Raw genomic sequence first — 15,929 nt, 5'->3', positions numbered from 1 at the left:
CATGTAAAACAGATAACAGCTGTGATACTGTTACTTGATGTGGGACAGAAAACCCAGAATGAGAATGCCACGTGCTTGGCCTCTATCCTAGAGCCCACATGCTTGGGCTGCCCATCCCAGGGCTTCAAGGAAAACAGGTTTAAAAAATACTAACCTCGGGCTTCCCTGGTGGCGCAGTGGTTAAGAATCTGCCTGCCAATGCAGGGGACACGGGTTTGAGCCCTGGTCCGGGAAGATCCCACATGCCACAGAGCAACTAAGCCCGTGCGCCACAACTACTGAGCCTGCACTCTAGAGCTGGTGAGCCACAGCTACTGAAGTCTACATGCATAGAGCCCGTGCTCCGTAGCAAGAGAAGCCACAACAATGAGAAGCCCGCGTACCGAAATGAAGAGTAGTCCCCACTTGCAACAACTAGAGAAAGCCCATGCACAGCAATGAAGACCCAATGCAGCCAAAACAATAAATTAAAAAAATATACTAACCTCGACAGTATTGGCAAGACAAAAGCCCTTACATTCGTTGGTTCTTTATTCAGCATAGGTCTGCCCTCAGTTATTAAAAATTCCTAGCAGCAGTGTCAGTGTTCTTCTGGAGAAATGAATCTTAGAGCACTGCCTGGTTTCTTTTGGCAAAATAGAGCCCTTTATGCACCCAAATGAATTTAAATTTTAAATGGCAATTTTAATAGTTACAGTAGCCTTGAAGGATTACATAGTCTATTTGTTAGTAAATAAAATACTTTCTACAAAATTGATATTTACATACCCTGATTCCTTCTACATTCTGTGGTGGTATAGACAGATTTTCCATGGTTCTCCATGTATTAAATGATCTATCACCCTTTGTTTTCTTCCAGAGCACTCAGATAAGGCTCATTTCCTCCCATACATTTTTTTTCTCCATCATTTTGCTTGATGTTAAAAATGAAAACATCTGGAATTGTGGTGGTGGTGATGGTGGTGGTGATAATGGTGATGGTGGTGGTGGTATTGGGGGTATTGGTGTTCAGCATTTCAGCAAATGCTGTTTTCAGTTTTTCTAACCATCAGCCGAGGAACAAAGCAGTCTATCTCCCCCGTACAATTACATAATCGATTACAGGTCACCTGTGCCTGCCTTGTCTAAACAAGGACATGGTGAAGATCAGATTACTGTGTATTCCTTATAAGAACCTTTCATAATGGGTGACCATTGCCATTTTATGAACTATCGTCCTGTGTTTTGTTGCTTTAAGATTCCATTAGAGTTTTGGAAAATGTGTGGGGAGGAGGGAGAAGATCGAGAGTTGCCATATGCCGAACCCAAGATTTGACCTGTGGATCCAGATTTTAGCAATTCATAAACTTGCCTCATCTAAAGCCTTTTGGTGATGGATGTTTGAGAAGATGGGATTATAGTAACCCTTGGTGTTAAAAATACAGATTTAGTTTTTGGGAAATATTATTTGGAACATAGTCTAATAACCAGGCGCACCTTAGCCACGTGTCAGTTACCATCTGTCCATTTCTTTCTCACTTATTTTCAGACTTTTCCTCTAGATAAACAGTTAACTTTTCTCTTTGAATCCTTACATGATTCAACGCCAAGATCCTTTATTGCACACCAAAACCTTTTTCTATTTCCTGCCTCAGAGAAATCTCTTTAAATGTCTCATGCCCTAAGCCACAGAGTACACGCATTCCCAGTGATCACATTTGTCATGATCCAAAGCATATAGTCCTTATTTCAAAGACACAGCATCAAATCCTCACCTCACACTTGCTAAGACCTCATAATATTTTTGGTAGAGTGTTACAGTTTGGGGATTTTTACTAAAGCCACACTTCCTATGGTCATCCTCGCAGGTCTGTGCTGTCCCAGTTTTTAAAATTTTGATTAAAGCTCTAGACCACTCATCATTAGATGGAGCAATGAATATCATATCGTGGAACCCATTCGAAGCTGCTTTGTCATTGTTTTTGGCTACCTTTAAAAGGCTAAACTTTGTGATGGGCTGTGTGAAAATGCACACGTGAGGAAAAGCAGGTGGCAGTGTAACTGAGCACACAGTACTCAACCTCCCTTTATTGCTCCTTACAGAAGACCAAGACTCACCCCATGACCCCAGCGAGAGGTCCTATACAACTCATGGATCCGAATCAGCTGGTGAGTGTGAGCTGCATTAGTCACTTACTGTCATTGTCATTGAACCTGCTGACTATTGATGAAGTATGAGTCAGTGTCTCCTGAAGAGCGGTTCTCATACGTTCCCTGCATGCATCACAGTCACGGGGAGGGCTTATTAAACTACATTGCTGGGTCTTATCCTTAAAGCTTCTGATTCGGTAGGTCTGGGGTGGAGCCCAAGCATTTGTATTTCTAATAAGTTCTCTGGTGATGCTGATTCTGCTGGGACAGGGACTTCACTTTGAAAACTACTGCTTTCAAGAAAACTTCCATCTGAAAGGATCAGGAAGAATTCAGGCAGGCGCTCAGTTTAACATTGCATTACACCAGAGCGATGAAGAACATGGGTTTTGGAGAAAGAACGGCCTGGGTTTGATTCCAACTCCTCCACATGCTAACGAGAGACCTTGTTTAAAGGATCTGAGACTCGATTTCCTAACCAATAAAATTGGGATAATAATAATTGTCACAGGACGTTCTTTTAAAGACTAAATGATGTATCCTTGTAAAGCATTTAGCATAACCTCCCCTCCCCGAACGTGGCATAATAGCTAGCCTTTATTGAGAATTTACTGTGTGCTGGTGGCGTTGTTCTAAACACTTTACATGTATCAGGTTGGACCATATGAAACTGCCATTTCTGTAGGTCAACAGTCAAATATCAGTGATTTCATATGTTTCATCTATTATTAACTCATTTAATGATGTCAGTACTATTATTAGCCCAATATTACAGATGAGGAAACTAAGGCTCAGAGAGGCTAAGCAACCTGGCTGAGTTAACATGACTAGTGAGCTGAGTGGTGGAGCCAGGTTTCAAGCCCAGAGGTCTCGTATTGCCTCTAGAAGCTGGATCTGGAGAGAGTACCCTGTAATGACCATCATTACTGCCGTAATTACTGTAATGATCACACCCCTAGAAACATTACTCCAGGCAGCAAGTGCAGTCTCACTGTGGTCTCCCTGACAGTCACCAGTCCAGGTGACCCCATGCAAACCAGGTAAGCCATATGAACTATTGTCCTCCCCTTCATGCCCAAGTGGGAGTAGGGTTACTTCCAGGCTTGAAGATTCACACACTTACAGCAAATATGAAGATGGATATTTGCATGGTGGCTTCAGTAATAACCTATACTGTAAGAGCACAGGGATGTAAGGGCCTAGTAGAAGTGCTCCTAAAATAAAGACAGAAGTCCCAAGCTCTCTGGGGGCCTTGGGTGGGGCAGTTAGCCTTTCCTAGCTTCAATTTATTGGTAAAAAGGAGATCAGAACACTGGCCTCCGTTACCTCCTAGAGTTCTTGTGAAGAGCGTGTGGTATCAGGAATTTGAAAGTGCTTTGGAAATGATATATGGATCTCTGACTAAAAGGAAGTGCTCTTTAAAGTCAAGAGACCCCAGCCACTCCAAGTGTGGTCCCTGGACCAGCAGCAGGGACATCACCTAAGAGCCGGCAGGAGATGCAGACTCCCCGGTCATCCCAGACCAACTGAATCAAGAGCTGCATTTTAACTAGGCCTCCCCCACCCCTCCCCCACTAGGTGGTTTGTATGTATATTGAAGTTTGATTAGCACTGTCTTAGACTTTTTCCTCACAGTCAGAGCCAGTTGAATGATCTCTGTGCATATGTCTTAGATAGGATCTCACCTCCCAACTGCACTGTCAAGCATCCCTCTTTGCAGAACTTCGCCATCCAGCCCTACCCGGGCTAGATTTGCAGGCCTCTAGGGCGCAAGGCGAGGCGGCCTGCTGTGTCTTGTCCATCTTCCTCCAGCTTCTTCAGCTCTTGCTTGAAGTGAGAATCAGGTGGGCGGGAGCAGTCTCTTTTGTTTGCCTCCTGTGCAGGTGTGTATTGTTCAAACGGGAGGTTTCATCTGGTTGTACACACACCCAGATCTTTCCTTGCTGGGAGCACTTTTTTGAAAATCAAAATAGGGATTGTGATCCATTAGTGGCGTCCCATTCAAATATCAAAGACTGCTACGAGTCAGAGAAAGACCAGTGAGAGTGGCTGTATCTCTTAGGTGGTTTTCAAGGCAAGGATCTCTAGTTTAGATGGCCAGTATCCCATGACCTGTACAGGCAAACACCTGCCAATAATGACCAAGGCGTCTGGGAGGCAGCTAGAGGATGCCCCTTGGACTCCTTCTGAGATTTGTAAAGTAAAAGGCCACTGTCAAAATGGCCTGCTGAAACAGCCAGATGTCTGGTAGACTTTGTTTTGCTCCATTTTGAGTTTAACAAGAACATCAAATTGCATAAACAGGAGCCATTCTACCCAAAATAACCACAGCCATCAAAATTGCAGAGTCCCCTATGCACAGTCTGCAGTTTGACCCTCTGAGAAAAGACCATTTAAGGCCTGGCTGTCTTCATTCATTGATTAGCCAAACAGACTTCCTTGGTTTTTTTCTTGGAAGCCTTCAGGATTCTGCAGTGGGGTCCTATTGGGTAGGGAAAAAGAGTTGATTTTAGTGGGAATTTTTCACATTTCACTTTGAAGCAGTGGAGGAAGCACAAAACACACACACACACACACACACAAACCAAAACTTTCATTTGGGTGAGTGTCCTTCACAAGATGTCTTAGAAGTTTCTTTTAAAACATAATTCCTTCGTCATTTTGTTTATTTACTTATTTTTGGCTGTGTTGGGTCTTCGTTTCTGTGCGAGGGCTTTTTCTAGTTGTGGCAAGTGGGGGCCACTCTTCATCGCAGTGCGCGGCCCTCTCACTATCGTGGCCTCTCTTGCTGCGGAGCACAGGCTCCAGACGCGCAGGCTCAGTAATTGTGGCTGACGGGCCCAGTTGCTCCGCGGCATGTGGGATCTTCCCAGACCAGGGCTCGAACCCGTGTCCCCTGCATTGGCAGGCGGACTCTCAACCACTGCGCCACCAGGGAAGCCCCTCCTCCATCATTTTGATGAACCTCCCGTTCTGACTTTTGGATTCTTTATCTTGTGATACTTCCTGTTCCTTCCAGTTTGAGATCCTTTATTTGTCTCTTATTTGGTTTTGTAGCAGTAGAAAATGTTGTCTTCTAAGCAATGCATGCTTCAGGAATACATTAACAGGCACACTCACTCCTTCAGGTGATTTTTCACAGACAGAAGGGGCCATTGCCCCTCCCACCCCAAATCCTTATTTTTTAATACCTATATTTATATCTATTGAAGATATTGGACGTGGTTTCTAGATTTGTTTTCAACTACCTGGAGCATTTGAATCCCCTAGGGATCTTGTTAAACATGAGGATTCTGAGGTTAGGGATGAGGCCTAAGACTCTGTATTCCCAGCAAGCTCCCGTGTGAGGTTGCTGGTCCAGGGTAGCAAAGTCCTAAGTTAAGAACAGAAAATTGTAATGTGACTGTGTGCAAGCTCGTACTGCTCGCTGCGTGACAGGCCAATAAATCAAGAGATGAGGTGTCGGGGCAGGGAATAGTGACTTTATTCAGAAAGCCAGCAGACCGAGAAGATGGACTGGTATCGCAAAGAATGACCTTGCCTGCGTTAGAATTCAGGCTTCTTTTATCCTAAAAGAGGAGGGAATAAAGTCAAACTTTTCCTGGTTTCCCGTCAGCCTCCGGAGGGGATGTGTTAATTTCTTCCTTCCTGCAGTCATTCACAGGTGAGGCTGATCAGAATGTTTCCTATGAGTGAAACAAAGATATTTTACCATAATGCTCATTCCCTGGGAGGCAGGGTTCCCAAAGATGGGCCATTATGTATAATTTAAGCTTATAGGTAGCATCTCTTTAGTGATTGACTTGTAATAGAAACAGAGGTTGTTCCCTATTACAGGAACTGCACACAATTACCATTCTTGTGCACTTCTTTAAACCTCTGTAAAATGATGATGAAGTGGATTCTATTATTACCCCATTTTATGAGTGGGAAAACTGAGACCTAGAGAGGGATGACTTGACCCAGCAGATGTTGCTGGCAAGAGACAGAAGTAGGGCTTGAACCCAGGGCTGTCCTGCTTAACAGCCTCTTAAACACTGCATAGTACTGCCGCTGAGAATTCTCATGCTCTTGTAGAAAAATAACATTTCCAAACCTTAGCCTTAATCAAACCGAGTTTTTCTGGGGAGGTGTTTTTCCATGCAACACATTATAAATGTCTGTGGCTGGAATCTATAAATAGCTTTACGGTGATGCAGCGCATAGAGCTTGGCCCTATGTGCTGCTCTGTAAGGAACTCGTGGTTATGCGTGCCAAACTTTGGTTGAGAGATGTTGTTTTTCTCTTTAGGGCACTCAAGTGGGAGTCAGGAACGTGGGGCAAACACAACCTCAGGTCCTATGCGGAAACCTCAAATTCCAGGTGAGTTTTGAGCTGTGAAGGAAAAATAATGCTAAAAGTGGGTCTCTCTGAATGTCCCAGAAAGGAAGCAGAGATCAGCTAGAAAGCGTATTCTCCTGCCTGTCTAACCTTGAAGCTGATGGCTCCTCTTTTCAAGCTAAAGGGTGAATGAGAGCACCACAGCCTCTTGGTGGGAAAGGATGGGACATTCCTTTTTATCTCGGTCCCATAGATTGAGCTCATATTTAGACCTGTCCCTGGTCTGTCCCATAGAAGCGCCATGTTAGTTACTACAGCTTCCTTCCCAAATGAGTGATCACCCCAGGGGCTCCTTGTCATCCCCTGATCCTTTTCCTATCCCAGTCCAGTTACCGCTTTACTTCCGGGTTTTGGGTGAAGCGTGTGAATTTCCCCTTGCATTGCAGACAATGGGGAGATACAAGGGTCATGTTAGGAGGAGTGAGAATATTCTTCTGGCATAAAAACTAAAAGAAAAACTACTTTTTCTCGAGGGACAGTCTTTACTGATCCAGACGGAAGAAAGTTTCAGAATGTGTGATGTGCAGTGAGAAGGCTGGGCCACTTGGCTCCCTTGAGCATAAGGATTTAAGGCATTTGAGGCAAATTCTTTATTCCACTTGGGCTCAGAACTGGGCATTTGTAAAGGGGGATTACAATAAAGGAAGGTTTTTCCTAGGGTTGTAAATGACTCTTTTAACTCTGCTCTTCAGAGGTCTCTAGACTGAGCCTCCCTTGGGGAGAGGGAAGAACGTGGTGTGGGCCGCGTCCCCTTACCTGGGCTTATCTGAGCAGAGCACGTGGAGAGGGGGAGTGGGCTGGGGGGTGGGGGGTGGGATGCAGTTTGCTATAATCAGGCAGCAAGATTTTCCCCAGCTCTAGTGAGAGTGAATATGGAGCATCTCAGGGCTAGAACCCTGGGAAAAGAACAGAAATGGTTACTTCCTGTCAGCCTCCCCACCTCCTAACTCTACCTCCCTCCCCAAACTCACCTAACCAGGGAGAGGTCAGACAGAGGCAGTACTGAGCAGGAAATCAGAGGAGAATCAAGCTTCCCAAAGAAGAATGGCCAGTGAATGGCTTCCCATTTTTCTTGTTCCTTAAGCTTTAGTTCATTGCGTGGATATACGGCCCACTTTGCAATTGACTTGCAAATTGTCAAGTCATATTTTAATCCCACTAAAGCTTGGTTTTAAAACATATAAATAACATTTTATTGGTCTACAAGTGATACATTACTTTTTGGAGACATTTTTGAAAATACAGCTAAACAAAAGGGTAAAAATATAAATCCCTTATTATCTACCTCACCATCCAGGAATACCATGGTTACCATTTTCATGTATGTCCTTTCTGTTATTTTTCGATCTAATTTCTATACAAACATGTAATTATACACACTGTTTAGTAAACTACATTCCCAACTAGTTGGCTACAGCTTTCCAATGTCATTAAATACTCTTCCCCTGTATCCTAGTACACAATACAATGGATGTACCCTAATTCGTTTAACCAGTCCCTAATTGTTGGATAGTAGGTTGTTTCCAACTTTACTATCACAAATAGCACAGTAATAAACATCTTTATAGCTAAGTCTGAGGTCCTATATATTCCTAGAAGTGTTAATGATGGATCAAAGGCTGTATATCTTGAAGGATTTTGACAAGTTTTGCCAAATGACCCTGCCCTATACACACAGGAATGTCCTTTTGCCCACCCACTAGTGGCCTCCATTTTTGTTCCTTAATAAAATGTAAGGTGAATGCTCTCATATAGGAAAGGAATGTTCCTTTAATTTATTTAATAACATTGCACCAAAGGCATCTACAGGTTTCCACAGGTCATTGTACACATTTTTGGAAACGTGTTTTTCTTCGGGGGACTTGGAAATCTTGACTGATGATAAGGGATGAAAACAAGAGTCCTGTTGGGCAAAGACCTACAGCAAAATAATTCTTCCAGTACTGTCTGGCTGTTGACTGGACCTTTGCTTGAGCCCATGTATAGAGCTGACTGTAATTCTTTTTTGGACCAGGTCAATTTGTAAAGTGCATTTCTGTTTTCACAAGCTTATTTCCCAAGTTCATGGATATCTTTTGCTTCCCACCAGAATGGCTGATCATCTTGGCATCTCTCCTGGCCCTGGCTTTGATTCTTGCAGTTTGCATCGCTGTCAACAGTAGGAGAAGGTAAGGGGATGCTCTTCAGGGCCTTCAACTTTGAAAGGGCATCATTTAAACTTGGGCTGTATAACTACTAAGTATAAAATAGATAAGCTACAAGGATATATTGTACAACACTTGGAATATAGCCAATGTTTTATATTAACTTTATATGGAGTACAATCTATAAAAATATCGAATTACTAGGTTGTATACCTGGGACTAATAGAATATTGTAAGTCAACCATACTTTAATCTAAAACTGAAAAGCCTTAGGTGATATGTCCTTGCTACTCAGAGTGTAGCCCCTGGAACCAGCAGCCTCCACGCCCTGGAAGCTTGTTAGGAAGGCAGCATGAGATGCCCTACCCCAGACCTCCCGTATCAGAGTCTGTGTTTTGATAAGAGCTAAGGGATTCATGTGGACAGTACAGTTGAAGAAGCTCTGCTCTGGCATATACTCCTTAGAGAAAGGAGACTGTGATTATTTGGACATCTGCTTTTAAATAGTGGTTGACTTTTTTGTGGTTCTTAATTCTGGGGGGGGTTGAGCCCATGGAGACTCTTATGTGCTGAAAGTTGTACAATATCTCACCAGGAAGACATAAAAGATATACTCATTCATTGATTCATGAAACACATATTTATTGTGAATTCATAGTGCACAAAAACGCTATATAGAGTTTCAGGGGTTGGCCCTTTAGCCTGTCTGAGGCCCCTAGAAAGTTCTAGAACCCTTACCTAAAGCAGGTATCGGGTTTGTGTTTTTATTTGCTGGGTTTTTTTTTTTTGGAATGACAGTATTTTCTGCTTTCTGGAAGCTGTCATTGAAAGGATTCAGGTTACGGCCTAGGTAGAGTTCCCTGAGACTGAGGTGTATGAGACAATAAAAAACTTTCCTGAGGGAAGTCTGAAAAACGACAGCTCCCTAGAACTGGCATGTGGGCTGTTTTCATACTGTCAAACGTCCCCTCTCTCCGACCTCAACCAAGGCCTATTGTTTTGGAACGTACACAATGCACATACCTGATGTAGCTGTGACCAGGCTCTAGAAATAATGCTACCTAAAATGAAGTGAAGGAGAACAGCAATTCTAGCATCAGAGGAAATGAGCTTTCACAGGGGTATTCCAGAAGTGTAATTCTAAATTTCTTGTTCAACATGTTCTAAAGAGCCACGATTTTTCTCCAAGCAAATGCAGGGGAACATTTAACCTTTGGTAAACATGCCTTGAGGTTCCTTCTTATAAGGCAAAAGAATCTTACATCCAAGTGGGACCACATTGATTGTATCACTAGATCATCTAACAGGCCAGAAAATGCCCCTCCATTTGGGGAAAGACCTGGAGAAAATTCTAGAATCTTTCTTGTTGGCTTTTGGAAAGCAAGAAACAGCTCATTTCATTGCCGTGTTACAGCCCATACTTATCGGAGGAAATCAAATAATGTCGTTTTACACTGGTACAAGTTAAAGAAAGTGCTTTTAAAGTCGAATAGCTGTGTTGCTATCTGTACCTTTGAGGGCAAAATAAAAAAAAATTAGTCATGATAGCCAATTGTATAAGGAACAAAAACTAGGAAAATAAATCTGAAAGACCTCCTAGAAGTCTCCCATGACTAAATGGAAAGAGATTTTTTTATTTTTAGCTGAATTTAAATAATGCGATTTGAGGGAGCCCTTACAAAGAGTCTTTATACTTTCCCTCGGCCTCTGTGTTTTCTCCTAGATGACTTTTGCTCAATTAAATATGAATTTCTTATTGTCAGAAATCAATCCTTTTGTTCCAGGCCCTAGAATGCACCACTTCTGCTCACATATACAGTCCATAAGCTTTGTGCACGTCACCATAGAAACGTTGGCCTCAGATGCTCGCAGCGTGGGGGAGAACTTGGAGAAGCATCTCAGTTGTCCCCAGAGCAGCTGGAGTCCCTGCAGTGTAGCTGGTTAGCTCCTGTGTCGCTTCTCATCATGTCTGCAGCAAAAACGGGCCCCCTTGCTTTCCTCCCCCTCCTGCCAAGACCAGTGGTCACCCTGGCAACAGGCAAACAGGGACACACAGGAGCTGGCACAGCAAGTGTCTCACAGGGAAAGTAGCTGCTTGGATGCTGTAAATTACTGTGTCCTGATTTGATAATCAAAAACAGATTTGCCACGTAGCTAAAGGGTGGTTAACAGCTGCACAGGCCCCGAGTGTGCAGTGTGTTTCTAAAGCCGCCAGCCCATTTCTAATCCTCTTAAAAGGCTGAGGCCTTTCTGCTTCGCGCGTTGCATTATAGAGGGATACAGAATCCTATTTTCATCAAAGAAAGTTTGGTTGAAGATAAGAAGCCTACAGCAGCCATTCATTTATTCAGCAAACCTCTTTTGAGGGGTGGCTACGACAGTCAACACTGCAGAGAAGAGGAAGACATTACAACGAAAAGGGTACCATCCCTTCTCTGCAAGAATCTTGAGCTTTCGTGACACTATTGGCCTGTTGAATTTGAGTCAGCTAATGTCTATTGAGAACATTCTCTGGGCCAGTCCCTGTTATGTTACTTACAGTTAAAAGATAAAAGTGGAAAAGCATTAATTGCTGAAGTGGGGGTGGGAGAGTTAAACATGGGCTTCCACGAGGAAGTGATCCGTGAGTTCCATCATAAAGCTGTAGCAGTGTAGCCCACTGTAATCTCTGCTAACCCAATCTCCTGCCCTCTACAGAGCTGTCCAGTATAACTTTCTGTGATGACAGAAGTGTTCCACGTTTGTGCTAATACACAACCACTAATCACTTGTGGCTACTGAGCCCTCATAATGTGGCTAGTTCGACTTAAGAAGTGAATTTTCAATTTTATTTCATTTGAATTAGCTTAAGTTTAAATAGACACATCTGGCTGGTGGCTACTGGGTGGAATTGCAAAGCTCCAACACAATGCAAAATAAACCTCTAAATATCTTTAAGGACTGTCAGGTAGAAGAGACAGAAGGTCAGTTGTTAAGTTACTCCTCACCCACCCAAGTCTTTCAGGATAAACTCCCCCATTCCCTAAATATATGTTACCTGGGTTCTAAACCCCACCCGCTCCTGGCCAGGCTTCGGTCTGGCATCTTCTACATCGTGTCGTCAGTGCATCCTCAGCTAATGCCTGAGATTGAAGGGGAAAGGAGATACAGGCCAGAGGCAGTTCAGTAAAAATCTCTGACCTTTAGAGTCATAAAGTCGTAAAGTTGCAGATCCGGTGTAGTTCCTGGCCATACCTAGCGGGGTAGCTTCGCGTGATATGCTCGACTTCTTGGACTCAGAAAAGAGGTTAGCTGGATCACCTCTGAAGTACCCTCAGTTCTAATGTTTCTTTTAACATTCCTATAACTAATAAGAATGAAAGAATTAGAACTTGCTTTTTAAAAGTGCTTATGAAATGCCCGGAGCACCAAATATTGGGCTGAGTTATTTATGAGCATCACCCTGCCCTCCTGAAAGAACTCAGACAAAAAACAGAGACCATGAATCCAAAGGGAAATGGGGTCAGGACCAAACCCAAGCCCAATATTCCTAAGCCTGCACGTTGAATGTTACCCACTTTCAAAATCAGCTTCGTTTAGGGTAATAACATTACTCCCCACTTCACCCCCTTGCACAAACATTTTTTATGAGTATAAATCACTTCCCCACAATATTTCATCCAACTTCTCAAGTACACATTAGGTAGGTGAACGGGATTTACTTTAATAAGACACCTTTTCTCCAAAAAACATCTGATGCAAACTATTATATATGGAATGGATAAACAACAAGGTCCTACTCCATAGCACAGGAAATTGTATTTAATATACTGTGATAAACCACAATGGACAAGAATATGAAAAAGAATGTATATGTATATATGTATGTATAACTGAATCACTTTGCTGTACAGCAGAAATGAACACAACATTGTATAAATCAACTACACTCAATAAAATTGAATTTAAACAAAAAACTATCAAAAACAAAGAACATATGAGATACCCCCTGGCAATCTGAAAAGACGTAAGCAGCGTCCACCTTTGGCCTTTTCCATCATCTTCAGAGCAAATATAACAAGGTGGGTGGGGGTAGCCAGAAGAAACAAACCAAACACATTTCATATGGCTCTGGTTACGTTAACAATTACAACAAGTGCTTCTTGAACATTTACTGTGTTCCAGATACTGTTCTAAGTGCTTATCCAAGGCCTCGGTTTCCTCACCCCACGTTGTTCAGAAGAGCAACAAATAAAACAGTGGTAGACTTATGTATCCAGTGCCAACCTCCGTTTCAAGGGATTTTCACAATCCTTTGACACCGGTACTCTCAACAGCCTGGTGTTACAGATAAGAAAGCTGAGGTTCGGAGAAGTGAAGTGAGTTGCCCCAGGTCACACAGCGTTCAGGTCCCCAAACCAGGCCTTCCAAGCCCCTGCTCTTGTCTATATGGACTGCATCCATATGCCCAGCCCCACAGACCATCACAAGTCAAGCATCCTTCTTCCCCCGAGCCCTCATCAAGCGTCATGCCAGAGGAGACAGGATCAACCTCCTATTCAGGATGTATAATGTCTAACTTCCCCAAACAAGGGATTAAAGTTTATGGCCTTGGCAGTCCCAGAGGGAACGGCCCATGATCATGAATAATAGAAGCTTTGTCTGTACAACTCCACATATCCAGTGGCAAAGTGAACAATTCCGACTTCATACTGTTGCCAAATCTCCAGACGGTTAGTAGCCTGAATTGAGTGCGGCAGAGCCCAGGCTTTCGGTCATAAAAGCCTAGATTTGAATATTGACTCGATCCCTCAAGCTAGTTTCTAAACCTTCCTGAACCTCAGTTTCCACTGCTGTATGATGGGAATAACAGCTGCTTTGTGAGATTATTGTAAGGATTACATGGAATTACATGCAAAGTGCCTGGCATTCGGGAGGTGTCCAATAAATGCTAGCCCATTCCCCCCATCCCCACTCCATGTGTAGTTGTGAGGGTCTGCACCTTTGCTTTTGTTTAAGCAGCATCTGACTTCTAGATGTATGGCAGTGATTATGTTACAGGAAAGAGGAAGCATTGCGTCAGGCTGGGTATGATAAGGCAATGCTCTGACCCAGCAACAAGGCCAAGGTCATGCCCTTCCATAGAAGACCTTCTGCATTTGGATCTTAAGTAATGTTACTGAGAAATCTTAAAGTAACAGTGAACAACTTGCCCAGGAGGTAGTTAAACCTCCTATATCCAGGGTTATACGACAGTTAACCAATGTTAAGAGAAAAATCAATATGGCCTTATACTTCTAGAAAAGAGTTGTCTCATTCTTCTCGGTACTTGCAGTAATAACCCTGACAAGGCCCACAACGTGTTGACCGGGAAAGGAAGTAATGGGACTTCCTTGAATACGCAAATCAGAATGACTTACAGTCATTCCGTTGATGGTTTAGCTGAGCCTGCAGAAACGGCTGGAGTTTGAAAGAGGCAAACATTTCCCTTCTTTAGTATGGTGGAAGGAGAGTTAGAACTCGGGAGTCAGACACACCGGGGTTTGAATCCCAATTCTTTTAGTATTTGTTGAGTAACCTGGGGCAAGTTATGGAATTTTCTGAGCCCCAAGATTTCTTTGGCTGTGATAACGGGATAATAATAGCACTGGCTTCCCAGAGCTGTGACCACTGATTCTCGAACTCAAGTGCACATCAGAAAGCCCTTGAGGGTTTGCTAAACCACAGACCCTGGGCCCCTCTCCTCGAGTTTTCTGATTCAGTATGCCTGGGGTGGGGCTGAGAATTTGCATTTTTAACAAACTTACATTTGTTAAATTTTGCTTCTGGTTCAAGGACCTCACTTTGAGAAGTGCCACTTGTTAAGAGTCAGTAGGATGAAACATACTCAGATTGTCATCAACTGTAGTGATGGTGGCAGTGACAGTGACGATGATAATTGGGTCATTGCACCCATTTCTCACGTGATTTTTAAAATTATTAGGTGTGGGCAGAAGAAAAAGCTGGTGATCAACAATGGCAATGGCACGATGGAGGAGAGAAAGCCCAGCGGACTCAACGGAGAAGCTAGCAAGTCTCAGGAGATGGTGCATTTGGTGAACAAGGAGTCGTCAGAGACCCCAGACCAGTTTATGACCGCAGATGAGAGGCGGAACCTGCAGAATGTGGACATGAAGATTGGGGTGTAACACCTACTCCATGACCTTGGAAAGAAACCATTGTCAGAGACACAGTCTTTACAGGGAGCTGGGACACTTCACAGATGCGATGTGCTACTGATTGTTTCATTGGGGATCTTTTTTCAGCATAAAATTTTCTATTCCTTTTTGGGTTTTTTTGTGTGTGTGTTTTGTTTCTTAAAGTCAGTTCCAATTTATAAAAACAGCATTGCTTTCTGAAATGAGGGCCCAGTTAATAATCGGCAAGAATTTGACTGTCCCAGTTCCCACCTAGAAGCCTTTCACCCCCCCGGGGTGTGCTATGGACGGCTTCTAGCAAAAGCCACACATCCATCTTCCTGGTCTTCAGCTTTCCCTCCACCCCACCAACCAGGGAACAGCCACCTGCTAAGGACATCCCCCAGGGCTAAGAGGGATTGGTCCCTGGGAGGAAATTTGAATGGGTCCATATTGCCCTTCCAGCAGCCCAATCCCTGGACATTTCTTTCCAGTGGGGTAGGGGAAGGGGATGCACTAGTCACACATCCCCTTCTACAGACCCCCTGGAAAATTTTCAGATGCTTCTGGAAAATACCCATACAGTGAAGCTATTTATCTGTGGTAAGCTATTTATCTGTGTTTTTGAAATATGAAACCCTGGAGGTCCTTTGATCAGAATGATTATTTTGTTGTTGTTACTTTGTCAGAGGCATAAAAAGGTTTACGCTAATTCATAATAAACATCTATACTTCTTCCACTTTAACCCTTTGTGCTGTGATCCTTCAGTTTCTTAACCAGCAAAGTCTGGGTCCTGACAGCTCATCAGGGAGACATGAGAAGGTCCTCCTTGCGGCTCTTCATCTCAGAGCTAAGCCCCCAGTCAGGCTCACTCACCCAAATCTCACAGAGGATCAAGGGAGGTAGCATTGTTTTATTTCTGAGGCTCTGAAAGCATTCTGTCCTGTCTTAGAACCAGAATTGTGAGAGGAGGAGCTTCAGCTGCTCTTATGTATTAATGGCTCCCTGGTCTCTCCCCTGAAAGGCTGTAAAAAGTCACATCAAATTTGCATGACCGACCATTTGTGATGTCCCATGTCCTAGACGCTGACCCTGTTCATGATGTCCACAAACAATATG

General features: G+C 43.5%; 1 protein-coding gene across 18 annotated transcripts in view; it reads left to right on the top strand.

The window, feature by feature from the left end:
• Positions 1-15,555, top strand: part of CD44 (CD44 molecule (IN blood group)) — an 86,668-nt gene extending 71,113 nt beyond the window's left edge. For 17 of the 18 annotated variants that reach the window (XM_089914932.1, XM_089914931.1, XM_022583648.2 and 14 more), the window contains 4 exons: positions 2,083-2,148; positions 6,421-6,492; positions 8,600-8,678; positions 14,617-15,555. In XM_089914932.1, the coding sequence (XP_089771058.1) occupies positions 2,083-2,148; positions 6,421-6,492; positions 8,600-8,678; positions 14,617-14,821 (422 nt within the window). In that variant the 3' untranslated portion in view covers positions 14,822-15,555. The remainder of the gene's footprint in view (positions 1-2,082; positions 2,149-6,420; positions 6,493-8,599; positions 8,679-14,616) is intronic. The other variant, XM_022583649.3, reaches the window with a different exon arrangement.
• Positions 15,556-15,929: the final 374 nt, after the last annotated feature.

Source organism: Delphinapterus leucas, chromosome 7, assembly GCF_059928025.1.
Source record: "Delphinapterus leucas isolate spDelLeu-1000000601 "Yukka" chromosome 7, BTC_Dleu_Yukka2, whole genome shotgun sequence".
Lineage (NCBI taxonomy): Eukaryota > Metazoa > Chordata > Mammalia > Artiodactyla > Monodontidae > Delphinapterus > Delphinapterus leucas.
This window is presented reverse-complemented; position numbering and strand designations above follow the sequence as displayed.